Here is a 13,733-nt window from a genome sequence, read left to right as displayed (position 1 = left end):
AGTGGTTAGAGTTTGTGTGACTGAAAGAGCTAGTTTGTAAAGGTCAGACTGACAGTTCCCCCAGCTCAGGACCTTGTCTTTGATGTCTGTCCCTGCTGTATGCTTCAGAGGAAGGCAAATATTCCCATAATACACCTTTCAAACTGCTGAGTACTCAAAAGGGAGGATTTCTCCCTGATCTCAGCTGTGCTTAGCTATGCTCTGAAATGTGAAGATTTAGGACCTGTGTCATTTTTAGCATAGCTAGTGCAAAGACAGATGCTATTCTCATGATATAAATGCTTAGTACTTTTGAAACGTGTTGAGGTGTTTCATTCAATACGATCCAGCTGGAGGATCTTTAGGAAGAAGTGCCTGTGACAGTACAGTACACTCGCCACCACCGGAGAATGGAGGTTGATGCTTTACACTCTGCAGTGCTCTGGTCTTAGGCCCCAGTTCATAAACTCCTGTCATTATATACTAGTCCACGCCAATTAGCATCAATGCAAATGGATTATTATTTCATCAGGGCAGAGGGACAAGGCAGGAGAATTCACCACTCCACTGGTATGCATTGCAGGCCTAGAACCATTCACTGAAGTTACTAAAAAAAATAATAAAATAAAGGCGCAAGGCTGGGTAATAAGTTTAAGATAGTCTCATGTACTGCAGTATTTTAACTTGAACGAGTTTGTTTCATTTTTTAAACTGCAAAAAGTATCATGTACAACCAGCAACAGCTGCAACTTCCCACACAAGATTTAACCAAAGGAGGATTCCTTTTCCTGGCCCCATTTCCCAACAAGAAACTATCTGCTCCGTATTAAAGATGTGAAGTTTTGATATGAGGCAAAGGAAAATGGGAAGAGGCTAGAAAGAGGAGAGGAAAGGTGGCCCACAGTTCTGAAGGAATGAAGAGGAGCGGATGGCAGTGGTATTAATGTTACCAGTTGGAGGGACGAGCCACCACCTGGCCCCACAGGATCAGGAGCAGCGGGGGTTGGCCAGGTTACACTGAGGCTTGTGCCTTATAATGAATGTAATGAACCAGTAGTGAATTAATCATGTTCCTCACTGGCCTATTTCCATAGTCATCATAGGAATAGCTAAACTTTGTCAAATGCTCCAAGCACAAAATCACCTGGTTACTCAGTCCAGCCCCTCACTCCTTTATGAAACACCATCATCACTTGGAAACGAGAAGGTATCAAACCATTTGAGGGTGATTTGGAATCCACCTTTACCGCAGCTGCAGAAAGAGCTGCAACAGTTTTAAACAATCTCTTGAACTGGCCTCTTAATTACACGTGGGAGTTGCTGGGATAAGTGTGAGTGTCTGTACACACACGGATAGGACATAAAAGAAGATCTCAAGAGGTCTGGCTAATAATCCAAACATTGTGCAGGCAGGGGAGGGTGTTAAGGTTTCCTGCTAACTGCTACTAACGTTCCTTCCTAGGCCACGGCTGTCTGGCTAATGCCAAAAGCTACAGCTTGACAGCAATGACCGTAGTGGCTTTTCAGTTACTTCAACAACAAGGGACAAAGCGATAGGAACATGTAGCACGCAAGGGCCCAGCTGCACACATGGGAATGGTTTGGGACTCAGACCAACGCACAGAACACCCTGGATAACTACAGCCACCTCAGCAACCAGAATCCACCCTGAGACCCAGCCCAGCCAGTCACCTGAAATTGCTGGCCTAAGTGCCATGTCGAACCAAAACCTTTATTTTTCTCAGTAGCTGCTCTCAGTTTTGCAGTGCTCCTCATCTCCTGCACTCAGCCACCTGCTCCATCCTGCTCCCGGTCCTTCACGCAGGCCTCTCAATAACTCAATTAAATACACCTGGCCCATGCGCCGATGTTTCAAATTCACCGAAGTGTAACTCAGGTTATCTGTGCCTGACTGAGCCGAGAAGCTCTTGGGGGCTGAGATCAGGTTGTTCGCAGTGCCATTCACACGAGCTGCTCTTCAGATAATGAAGGAGTGCACTGGCTGTCTGAACAAGATGGCTCACAAATGGCAACATCCATCAATGTGCAGGACGGGAGGGTCTCTATAGACAGTGCCTCCGGTGCCTTGCATGCAGTGCAGTGCCTGACCCTTAGAGCACGCACCCCCAAGATGGGCATCACGTAGGCCCAGCTGTTGTCCCCCCGATGGTAGTGTCCTAGTGACCTTGCCTTGCCAAGAGCGGCCTTGGCTCCCATCTTGCAAGGGGAAGTTAACTTCTTTAATGCCGAACCATCTGTGTCAGCAAACGGAAAGGATGGCGAAGGGGGGGCGATGCCTGCCAGCCTCCCATGGCAAAGCTACACTAGACACAACTCCTCACACCTCTGCCAGATGCACCAGCACCCAGCTACCTGGCCTACCGCCATGGACCAGAGGGGTAGGCCTATGGGCTGAGACCTAGAAAGCCCTCTCTGCTCCTCCCTTTCCCCTGATACTCGGCAGGGCAAAGCTTTGGCTGGAATGCCCCTGGCTGGCTGCTGCTGCCTTCCATGCCAGCTCTGCTGCAAATCACAACAAAGAATTTGCCTGGGAAGCACCAGCTTGGGAGACAGCATGAAAGGGTTAAACAGGAGACAGAGCAGGGGAGGCTGGGTGCCTGAATAGCTTTGGGTTTTAACATACACCCGTTCTCTCTCTCCAGAGAGAAGTATGTGCACAGGCTCACAAGGGCACTTTGCACAATACATCACTCAGCCCCCCAGGAGAAGATGGGTTGGAAAACTGCAACTAGTAACCCAGAGGGGACTTCCCCTCCCTAGAGATGCTTGCTGTAGTTCATGGAAACCACTGGAAGGGCTCCCAGTGAGACTGGCCAGGAGTCCTCTCGCTCCAGCGAGGAGGAGCAGGCGAAGGCAGTGTCTGTTTTTTAATGGCTCCCCGGGGTGGCATCACTCCCGCACTCCTTGATGTTAGCAGGGCATGTTCCTGAAGGCCTGAAGCACAAGTCACTCCCCACCCCCAAACGTTTCAATTCATTGCAGGGGACAGTTGCGCGAGCCAGGCGGAGCTGCCTTTACAGGTGAGAGGGAACTGTCCATCCTCAGCCAGTCCTCTACTCCTGGGCCTCTGAGCTCAGACTCTCGGCGTGATGGTTGCAGTATTGTAGCCCTGTTGGTCCCAGCAAGAGACACACAAGGTGGGTGAAGTCAGTTGTGATAACGACTGCTGTGATGTGGACCATCGTCCACTAGGAAAACAAGGACGAGCCAATGAGCAGCCCCAAGAGAGGCGCTTTCCCCTGGGCTGGATTCAAACCAGTGCCGTAGAGGTGAAAAGCTCCCTGGATCTAGTCCCAGACATGGGGCTGGAGAGTGACAGCATTCTACTTGGTTCTCACTCGGCACAGTCCACGTGACGCGTGAGATGGCACCATTATGTTGTCTGAGGGATACCATGTGTCTGGAGCACAGTGTTCATTAGATTAAATCTCCAGAGGGATGTTACTAGAACGAGTACGTAACAGTCACCCAATTAACAGCTCATGTTCACCCGGGATGTAATTACTCATCAAATTTTACACCAATTTCAACTGCATCCAGACAGAGGGTCTGACCCACCTAAAACACCAGTTTCTTACCCTTGCCAATTATGCTGTGCAGAGGACGTGTCAGGGGAATGAAGGACAAGGGATCTTCTGGATCTCCTGGAGCTGGCTATGGAGATCTTCACCGCATGTTAAGGGACCCGAAAAGCAAATGCAAGGAGGGGAAACCCTGCTGGGCACCAGAGTCTGTTGCTGCTCTGCTGCAGCTGCTACCTACCACGAGGAGATTACAGGCCAAGCAACTTGTATGTCCTCCTGACACGTGATTTTTGATACCAGTAATACCACTGCTGTGAATTCACAGCGCATCTCTGAGGACGCGCTGAGTGGTTTAGTACGTAAGGCTACTCACCCTCCCGGAGGGGTGGGTATTGTTACAATCATTCATCTGGGAGAAGGATAAAGGGAGGCAGTGGCGGAGCCAGCAGTAGAACCCAGGCATCCTGCATCACAGTTCTCTGCTCTCACCACTACACTATGCTGCCTCCCTTTACGTCAAGATGAACACGTCCTTTTTCCAAGCAGAGTCCGTGAAACACATGACCCAGAAGTTAGCTCAGTTCCATTCCAGTGCTGGTTTCATATTTTTTACATATATATATATATATATATATAGAAAGAGAGAGAGAGTGAGTGTGTGTCTGTAATATAGTAGATATGGTGGGGGCTTACGCTGATCTCCTGGCAACGTGTCTTGGAACCTTGGAGACTAGATCGCCGGCTCTCATCCAGAGCCCTGTGGTTGGGTGATACCTTCTCTGTCCTACTGCAAAACAATGGCTAGGCCGTAAGTGCAGTGCCAGCTGAAATCAGCTGCGTGGCGTATCCACCTGTTTTCCTTACGGCTGTATGGCAGCAAATACAATGAGTCCCTGGTCCCTCTCTGGGACATCCAGATGCTACCTGCAGTAATAACAGTGTCTTTGTAGGTAGCATCAACAGTTTCTTCATCGTGAGCCAGAGACAGGATGGTTTTAAGGGGGGAGGAATTGCTCTGGACAGGCAGAGGTGGCCGAGGCAGCACAGGCCAGAGTGGGAGTGGTTAGCACCAGAGGTAGAGTAGCAAGTGCAGGGCAGGGTGCTATTGATTATCTCTTGCAGAAAAATTTAAAGGATTTTGAACCAGTGCCTACATAGACAGGATTTTTCAGATCTTTTGGTACACGTATCTGCAGTTTAATGCCTAAATGAGCGCCAACGCCTGTGTTGGCGTAAACGCTTTACAATATTGGGTCACACACGCCTTTTAGCTCACCTTGAAATGAGGAAAATGCTCCCACCGCCTGAAACCCTGTCAAAGTGATTCTAACGTAAATGCTCACAGCAAAAAGGAGAATGGACCAAATTTGCGTGTGTGGGAGAAAGCGCATGCATGCCTGTCACATTTTGTTACATGGTCTACTTCAGTAACCAACACCATTCACTTCTGGTGTGAGATGACAACAAATTACACAAGTCTTCAACACAGTATGGCAACTAACAAGGCCAGTGCAATTTTAGGGCATGGCTACACTGGAGAGTTGCAGCGCTGGTGATGGGGTTACAGCGCTGCAACTCACTCTGTGTCCACACTTGCAAAGCACGGCCAGCGCTGCAACTCCCTGGTTGCAGCGCTGGCTGTACACCTGGTTTGCTTGGGGTGTAGCGATTCCAGCGCTGGTGATGCAGCGCTGGTCATCAAGTGTGGCCACCAAAAGCGCTGTTATTGGCCTCCAGGGTATTAGGAGGTATCCCAGAATTCCTGTCCACAACAAACTGGAACAATGGCTGAACTCTGATCTCCCCGTAGCTACTTAGCTAAAAAACAAACACAGCTGCTCTTTGCTCCAGCGAGCGAGCGGAGGCAGGGGAATTGCTTTGGAATGTTCACAGCTGTTTGCTTGAGGAGAGAGGGGAGGGGTAGTGTTGAGCAGCTGCTTATATGGTCTGAAGGCTACTTAGGAGTGCATAATTTGCATTTAGTGAATAAGAGACAGGCGGGGGAAAGGTCAAAACTTTTAAAATGATTGAAGGTAGGCACTGTGTATCTTCCAGTCCTTAGAACTTGCAAGGCAGGGAGCTGAGAACAGTGTGAGCTCCAAAAATCCACTCTCTGTCTCCCCCACGCTCCCTGTCACATTCCACCCCACCCCCCTCTTCTGAAAAGCACGCTGCAGCCACTTGAACGCTGGGATAGCTGCCCACAATGCACCACTCCCAACAGCGCTGCAAATGCTGCAGATGTGGCCACACTGCAGCGCTGGTAGCTGTCAGTGTGGCCATACTGCAGCACTTTCCTTACACAGTTGTACGAAGACAGCTGTAACTCCCAGCGCTGCACATCTCCAAGTGTAGCCATACTCTCAGTCACAGATGTGGAGAAAATCCTGTGGACCTCGTTACCAGAAAAATCCTGACAAATGAGAGAGGATTCAGAGACCAAACGAGTATGGGGCTAGAGAGGCTGAGAAGGAAGGAGCTATGTGCGGAGTGCCGGCCTAGAGAGAACTAGAAGGGTAGGGATAAAAGTCCAACAACGCAGGCAGGGTTTAAACATCGAGAAGGGAGAGGAACTATTTAGAGTGGAGCAAATGGGTATAAATAGGAGGAAGGACATCCATTTCTGTTGTATTTGTGCAACACTTCCAGTCGGGCTATAGGAAGGGATAAAAGTCCTATTGCTTGGAACATTTAGGACGAGATGGAGAAATACATTGGAACGATTATTCTAGGAAACAATCCTGAACTGGTAGGGAGATGGACTGGATGGATTAAGTCTTGTCCACCTCTTAAAACTGAGGTGTAGGCAGCCTGGGACTCTTACAGGGAAACAAAAAAGCACCATCATTTAGAATTCTAATTTATTATTAAATTACATAACAAAGCTTTTCTATATAGACAGAAAATGCACATTAGGTGAGAACAAAAATAATTACAAGTACAATAAAATAGTTAGGTTTCAAGAAGCCATTTGAAAAGCAAACAAATTAGTATTTGCAATAGGAAAAGAACATACATGGGGCTGGGCTGGTATTTTCCATGATAAAGAATAACCGTTAGTCTTGAGAGAGTCTGACTGGAATGGCTTCCCGCTCTCTGAATGGTGGGCAGACCAACAGCAGCTTACTCATTCAAAGCTGGAAGCTTCACACTGAAGGCAAATGTCCAGTCATGAGGCAAGAGACAGGGCACAAGGAGCAGATGTCTCCACGGCTCAGCTTTGTATGAAGTTGTCTTTCAATGTATTCTCCCATGCTGCACATCGTTACATATGCTCCCTTCCCTGCAGAGTTTCGTAACACCACCTTTGTCATTTTCATTCTGAAACCCTTTGTAACAAAGTCATGTGTCCTCCTTCCCTGCCCTAAATGTTAGTTGAAAACAATAGGAAAGAAATCCTGGTGTGCAACAAGGGTGCTTGGGAAGCAACTTTTAGTTACTTTAGTAGTTTAACTGTGTTGGCTAAATTAGCTACATAGCCAAAAGTGCTAGGCCAGCCATTACCCCCTGTGCAGCAGTTCTCAGGGTTCCTGGAGGAACAAAGCCCTGGCAGTTGAACTATCAATGCATGTCTCACACCTACACGCTGCCTAAAGAGCTACTTTTGCCTTTGTATTTTCAACACCCAGTGAAGAACCTTCTCTGCTGCACACTCTGATTTTGTTGGGCCCTTCCAAAAGGGAGCTGAAGAAAAGCATTGCTTGGTTATCTAATGGGCCGGTGCAAATTCCTAACTGAATTCAGAACTCTATGCCCAGAAGCTCCTAAATTTGCCAGGGATTAACGGAAGAATGAAAGTGCTATGTTTTCCATTACAACCTCTCAGCAGCAGGCAGACTCTCAGATTAACAAAAGCACCGTCCTGTCTTATTAATGAAGAGGGATCTGGTGAACATTCTATTGGTCCCAGAGACAGGCTGAGGGAATAAAATAAAACATTTGTGCATCCTTGCTTTGCACTCGCTATCTAGTGACGGATACAGAACAGTGATCAATGGTATTGCAGAACAGCAGTCTGGTACTGAGGCTGCCAAGCACAGAATCAACAGGCAACACTCATTTGGCATAAAAATGCCTATAACATTTTCAGGGAATTCATTGCTGTGCATCCTACTTATTATGGACAGGATTTTCAGGCAGCACTGGATGTTACCAGGATTGCTGCTCGGGTAACTGGAGTCTGAAAAATCATGCTGCACCTTTTAGCCAGAAAGTGGGCCAGGAGCCTGAAGAGGAAGAAATGTCCCTGTGTTTACTTGGGGATGGGTAAAAGAGGGCAGAAGATCTCTTTCTGGAATTCGAGGAGAGCTGATGGCTTATCAGACAGCTTTACAACGGGTGGCTGGTCACTGACAAACAGCACACGGAAAGAAGTGACAGCAGAGCCCCCGCAGGTCAATGCGTTTCCCCCCTGAGAGGCAATGGAGACTGAGAAGCATCTTGAAAGTGATCTCAGCTTGTTTTAGTGCTTTGGCCACTTCTCCCTACAGCTCCTGCTGGTGGATAAACAGGAGGGCAACACTGTCAGTGTCACCAATGGGCCCCACCTCCAAGACAGGCACCTCTAACTGGCCTTGAGAACCAGAAAGGCAGAGAAGTGCTGGACACAAGGAAAAAATATGGAAATACATTTTGCAATAGGAGACAGGTGAATGAGCTGCAAAGAGAGGAGCAGTGGGTCAGATACTCAGGATTAAATCTTACATCAGCCCACTGTCTTCTGTTCACTTGCCCTTATTTTAAGGTCCATTGCCCTAATTATAGAGCCATGCTAGAAAGACTCCTGGCATTCAGCAAGTCTCTCCCCCAGGCCAGCCAGTCTATCCATTTGAGAGAGATGCTGGACGCCTGCTTGTGTCAGGTACATGCCGGACAGTAGCTCACGAAAGGGCAATTCTGCTAGGAAAATTAAATATATTTCATACAAAACCCTCTCAACACCAGCACCAAATCAAAGTCACTCAGCAGATGCCAACCATTGAAATGCCATTGAAATATTAACCCCGCATTTTCTAAGGGAATTCATCATATTTTTACTCTTTTATGCCCTGTAATGTATCAGCTCCTTCACAGTCATAACACAGTGATTAGTATCAGAGGGGTAGCTGTGTTAGTCTGGATCTGTAAAAGCAGCAGAGAGTCCTGTGGCACCTTATAGACTAACAGACGTTTTGGAGCATGAGCTTTCGTGGGTGAATACCCACTTCCTCAGATGCACGTAGTGGAAATTTATATACACCTGCCCCTGGAAATTTCCATTACATGCATCCGACGAAGTGGGTTTTCACCCACGAAAGCTCATGCTCCAAAACGTCTGTTAGTCTGTAAGGTGCCATAGGATTCTTTGCTGCTAATACAGTGATTGATATTTGCTACAATCTGCACATTTTTTCCACAGCTTTTTTTAAACACACAGTAAGATTAAATAATGCACCCAATCAATTAAGCCCATTAAAAAGACTGGTCATCAGATTAAATAAATGAATTTATTTATGATTTGCAGGTCTTATAATCGCCAACTACATAGCAACCAAATCCTATAAACCCTAATGGAGCATAACTGCCAGTCAGGGCCCTTTGAAAAATCAAAGAAAATAAAGTCTCAGAGGAGAAGAGTTTTGATATATAGAGATTCATAAATAAATTTCCTTTATCCTTCAGTCTTTATCTGGAAAAATAATGAGCACTTCATTTCAAAACCAGGGATATTCCCCAATCAATCAAACGACCATCCCTTATTTAAAAAGACAAACCTCAATTTTAGTAGCATCAATTGCAAGTGCCTTCTAATCCCAAAAATAACTGACCAAAAGAGCCTTTGCAGCCTGTCTGGCACAAAGATGGTATTCTGCACATAAGCCCTTTTCAAGTCCAAATGAACAATACAGTTTATACAACTGTGTGGTTTCACACACACTACACAGGCACAATTCTTTACTTCCTCCAAAAGGGTACTGCACACACACTATCAAAGCAGTAATACAATGAATTCTAACTGTCGGGTGGCCTGTCTTCTTCTAGCACAGAGCAGGATCTGGAGACGAGGGAAGGTCTCCGGACCATCTCTGGCAACTACGATTAATGGGAAGACACATGAAATTTGGGAGTGTAGTAAGTCAGTTGTGCAAATAGTTAATCAAGTTCTTCAAAAAAAGGCCAGTGCCTCAGAGTTTTGCTAGTTACGGTTACAAGACAGGCGAAGATGGCATAGAACAACTGGAGAGGGGAGAAAACCTGTAATTTGTAGATTTGCTATATCAAAGACATTCCTGACATTAGATTTCTTAACAGATACTCATCTGCAGAGAGAAACCCAACAGGTTTTGCTAACAATCTAAAATCTCTGCTGTTTTTCAATGAACTGAAAAAAGAAATCTATGTACATGTGTTTTGCAGATACAAGAGAAGAAACGTAATTGCATATTCAGCCACGCATTCATTTAACTCTTTACTCTGAGGAGTTACGTATTTAACAATTTTGCTCACAGATGCATTGGCCATCAGGCATAACCGATGTATTTTCCCTTTCCAATGTACGGGTTAGACTCCATCCTACTTACAGTGTAAAAATATTAATGCTATTAGAATACCTTTCATCTAAATTAAAATAGACTTTTGAAACTATTATGTCTTTATGAAGCCTTTTGTGACATCAGCCAAAACCAAAATATTTACACCCAAAAGATTACTTTCAGGTGAAAGCGTGTTTGGTCACTTTAAATGACTTAATACTACGGTAAAACTGAGAGGATACTATGCTCCCTTTTTCCAAAGCAGGACTGGAAATATTTCCTGGAGTCCTCTTAAAGCCACAAAAACCTTATAAGTGCTCCTCAGATAGCAGTTCAGACATCTTCTGTGCAAAAAGTGAATTCAACAATCCTTATCTGTCTCAGGAATTTGTGGGAAGGAGCACAGTTTTCACAGCACAAGTTAAGTAGAAATGACTCGCAATAGCTCAGTCATGAGTAAAAAACTTAGAGGTTGTATTCAGTAACAAACCAACCTGATGGCTTAAAGCTGCAATATCCTTATTATAGGGCAAAAGTATCTAGTCCTGTACTTGACCTTCAGGGGAAACTGGCTTCCTGAAGAAATTCCACCTAAGAGAAGCTTAACAATTGTTTCACTGAAACGCCAATGACAGATTTCATTACCATCATCCAGTAGGGAAGACTCTCTACTGATTCTCATAAATGTTGTATATTACTTACCTTGTAGTGAGACAGGGGATTAAAAAAAATATTTAAGCAAAAGAAGAAGAAATAGTTTTGGCAGGGGAGGAGAAATACTGCAGCTTCAGCTCAAAACCAGTGTTGTAAAGTCTGCCACCATAAACCTTAGACATCATGCTGATATTTCAGCCATCATGTGCAGGCTGTTTATCAGGTCTACTGACTTCCTCCACCCACTTCTCCTTGATGGGTTGGGAGCAGATAAGGTTATCAGAGTCCACGGAGAATGTCCGTCAATGGAAAGCATATAGCAACAATAAGATGGTACAGATGCCAATAACGCCACCCAGGATGAGAGAGTCCCGTCGCTTCCGTAGGTTGATCCTTTGAATCAGACTGTTCACTGCAGGAAACCGATCTTTGGTGGTCTGAGTTAAGGTCATACTAGCAAGCAGCATCAAAACTGGGCAGACCCCAGATCTATACACAGAACATTAGCAGCAAAGCAAAGAGTTCAGAACTAATCACAAACCAAAGAAAACAGATGTGACAAAAAGACCCTTTTGGCTAGTTAGCAAGATTACAATTTTACTTCATTAATAAAAAAAACAATGAGAGGAAGAAGATAACAGAAAAGCTTAAAGTTGGTGTTTATGCAGAAGCCTATATGTAATCCAGCATGAAATCTAGGCTAGCTGAATACAAAAGGCAACACTAGTAATGGTAAAGGGACAGCGTTTGGCTACAGAAATAGTTCACATCCCACAGATGGCTGTTTACTGCATGACAGAGGGAAGAACTGCCCTCACTGTAAAATGCTAAGATTTATTTAATGTACAAAAATGAGATCTGCAACAAGCTTGCAAGTTTCAGAGCTGTGTCTTTGCACTCAAGAATCTTTTAAGGCTAAAGTTTATTGAGTTGCTTTTGTTCTTGCCAGTCATTAAAAACAGTCTAATGAAATGTATGTCTCATCAAGCTACATAGCTCCAGGACATATCTTCTGTCTAATCAAATGAGTCTAATGCCCCTCGTTGTGCTGCTACAATGGAAAAGAAGAAATAGTCGGAAAAATGGTAAACACGCATGACTTCACAATCCAGCACATTCTTTAGCCTGGAGCATGAAATGGGGGAGATGAAACGAACAAACTAAAAACTTAAAATCAAGAGGTCTGAGTGACACAAGGGGATCTTCAGGTCATGGAAACATTTAGCTCTGCACTACAGCCATGACACATTCACATCAAACTGCAGCCATTTGTCCTTGAAAGTAAAATGCCAGGAAAACAATACAATAATATTGCTAGCAGAGTGTATGTAGCTGGAGGATGTTAGATTTTGTTGTTCTGGATCTCTAAATGAAAATTAAATGTTGGCTTATATGTACTATTCAAAGCTGCATTTAAAAAACCCAACAGCTAAGTTTATCACGCTGTGAATCCGAGCAAGACATCTTATTGATGGAGTGGGACAGGTATAATGCAATCTTCGGCTCAGCAGACGTACGATGACTGTGTTATATTACCATTGCCTATTAAAATATGTTGAACCCCAATCTGCAGAATGAATTGTGTCGAGATAGCTTCTTCCTGAAGGCACTCGCAGCACAGCTCTTTCAGAAAGGATACTGGCCAAGGTGTTCATTTTGCTTTGTATTGACTTCAATATCCCTCTCTGCGAAGTCATATTTTCTTTTGTTGCCATGGCAATGCTGGAGGAGGAAAAAAAGAATGGATCAAATCGCTAAAAATAACCTGGAAGCTGAAACAACGGAAGAGCAAGGTGTACAAAGCTCCTTCAGATGAATGGGATGTAGCTACGAGGGAGATCACATTTTCTCCACTAATCTTCAACTATTAGCGTGTCGCCACTTTTCCTTTTAATAAGCTACGAGTAGGCAAAAGCGTGCAACTTTGGTAACAGAGCAGATTATTAGAAGAAACAAAATAAAACAAAAAGATGAGACAACATTAGAGACAAGCCTAGCAACATTCTTATGACAGAGATCCTAGAATCAAGAATTTGGTTGAACTGTGGAGATCCACATGTTTGTTTCGCCCAACTCAGCACCTGAAAGCCTTGTCTGATACATTATGGTGTGATGGATACAAAAATAATTGAGTAAATGAGAGTTCAATCAATCATAATTAAAAAGATTAGAGCAATGTGAAAAAGTGAGATGATCAAAGTGCAGCCTGAGGTCAAATACAGCCAATGGAACTCTACAAAGATCACATGTCGTTTCTATAGCATCTATGTTCTATGAGAGTGCTGCCATCTATTCTATTTCATGAAAGGTAGATGCAGTCCTCAGGCTCCTGGCAAGCTGCCAATGAAGGTTCATCAGCTGGGCTAAGCTTGTCCATTCCAGTACTAATTTATCTTTTACTAGTGAGTTAGAATAGAGGGTTTTCCTTGTCAGCTGGAGTAGAAAGAGATGCCATATCCTTAGATTACCCCAAAACACTCATTTTGTTTCCATCATGTCTCCAAATTCCCTTGAAACACTTGGCCTTGCTGACACCTCTATCCATAAGCCAGCCAGCTGACATAATTCTAATCATATAATGCCATTTTAGCACTAGGTGCAGCAGCTACACATTATATTTTACAAACATACAAGAGTAGGGTCTAGATCAGAGATTCTCAAACTGGGGGTCAGGACCCCTCATGGGGTCATGAGGTTATTACATGGGGAGTCACAAGCGGTCAGCTGCCACCTCACACCCTGCTTTGCCTCCAGCATTTATAATGGTGTTAAATATATTTTTTAAAAAGTGTTTTTAATTTATGGGGGGGGTCGCACTCAGAGGCTTGCTGTGTGAAAGGGGTCACTGGTACAAAAGTTTGAGAACCACTGGTCTAGATGATACTAAAATAACTTTTCATAACATAAGTACATGTTTCTATTTCAAATCTCATTCATTCTGGAAAAGTCAGGCACACCTCCCTCCCCCCTCAATGAGCAATAATACTGTAAATAATCAGGCAATTAAAGACACTGACAAGGCATTTCAAAAAGGTTTTTTGAA

The 13,733-nt window shown here is 44.7% G+C and overlaps 1 protein-coding gene across 4 annotated transcripts in view; it reads right to left on the bottom strand.

Moving 5' to 3' along the window:
- GOSR1 (golgi SNAP receptor complex member 1) overlaps window positions 1-13,733 on the bottom strand; it is a 99,816-nt gene that overhangs the window by 35,009 nt on the left and 51,074 nt on the right. For 2 of the 4 annotated variants that reach the window (XM_030536231.1, XM_030536232.1), the window contains exons 8-9: window positions 12,330-12,412; window positions 8,992-11,117 (exon numbers count right to left, since the gene is read on the bottom strand). The exons of the other annotated variants lie outside the window; for them this stretch is intronic. In XM_030536231.1, the coding sequence (XP_030392091.1) occupies window positions 10,993-11,117; window positions 12,330-12,412 (208 nt within the window). In that variant the 3' untranslated portion in view covers window positions 8,992-10,992. Of the gene's footprint in view, window positions 1-8,991; window positions 11,118-12,329; window positions 12,413-13,733 lie in introns of those variants that run through there. 4 annotated transcript variants of the gene reach the window in all.

This window comes from Gopherus evgoodei, chromosome 17 (assembly GCF_007399415.2).
Source record: "Gopherus evgoodei ecotype Sinaloan lineage chromosome 17, rGopEvg1_v1.p, whole genome shotgun sequence".
NCBI lineage: Eukaryota > Metazoa > Chordata > Testudines > Testudinidae > Gopherus > Gopherus evgoodei.
Note: the sequence above shows the minus strand (reverse complement) of the source record. Positions and strands in the feature narration are given on the sequence as shown.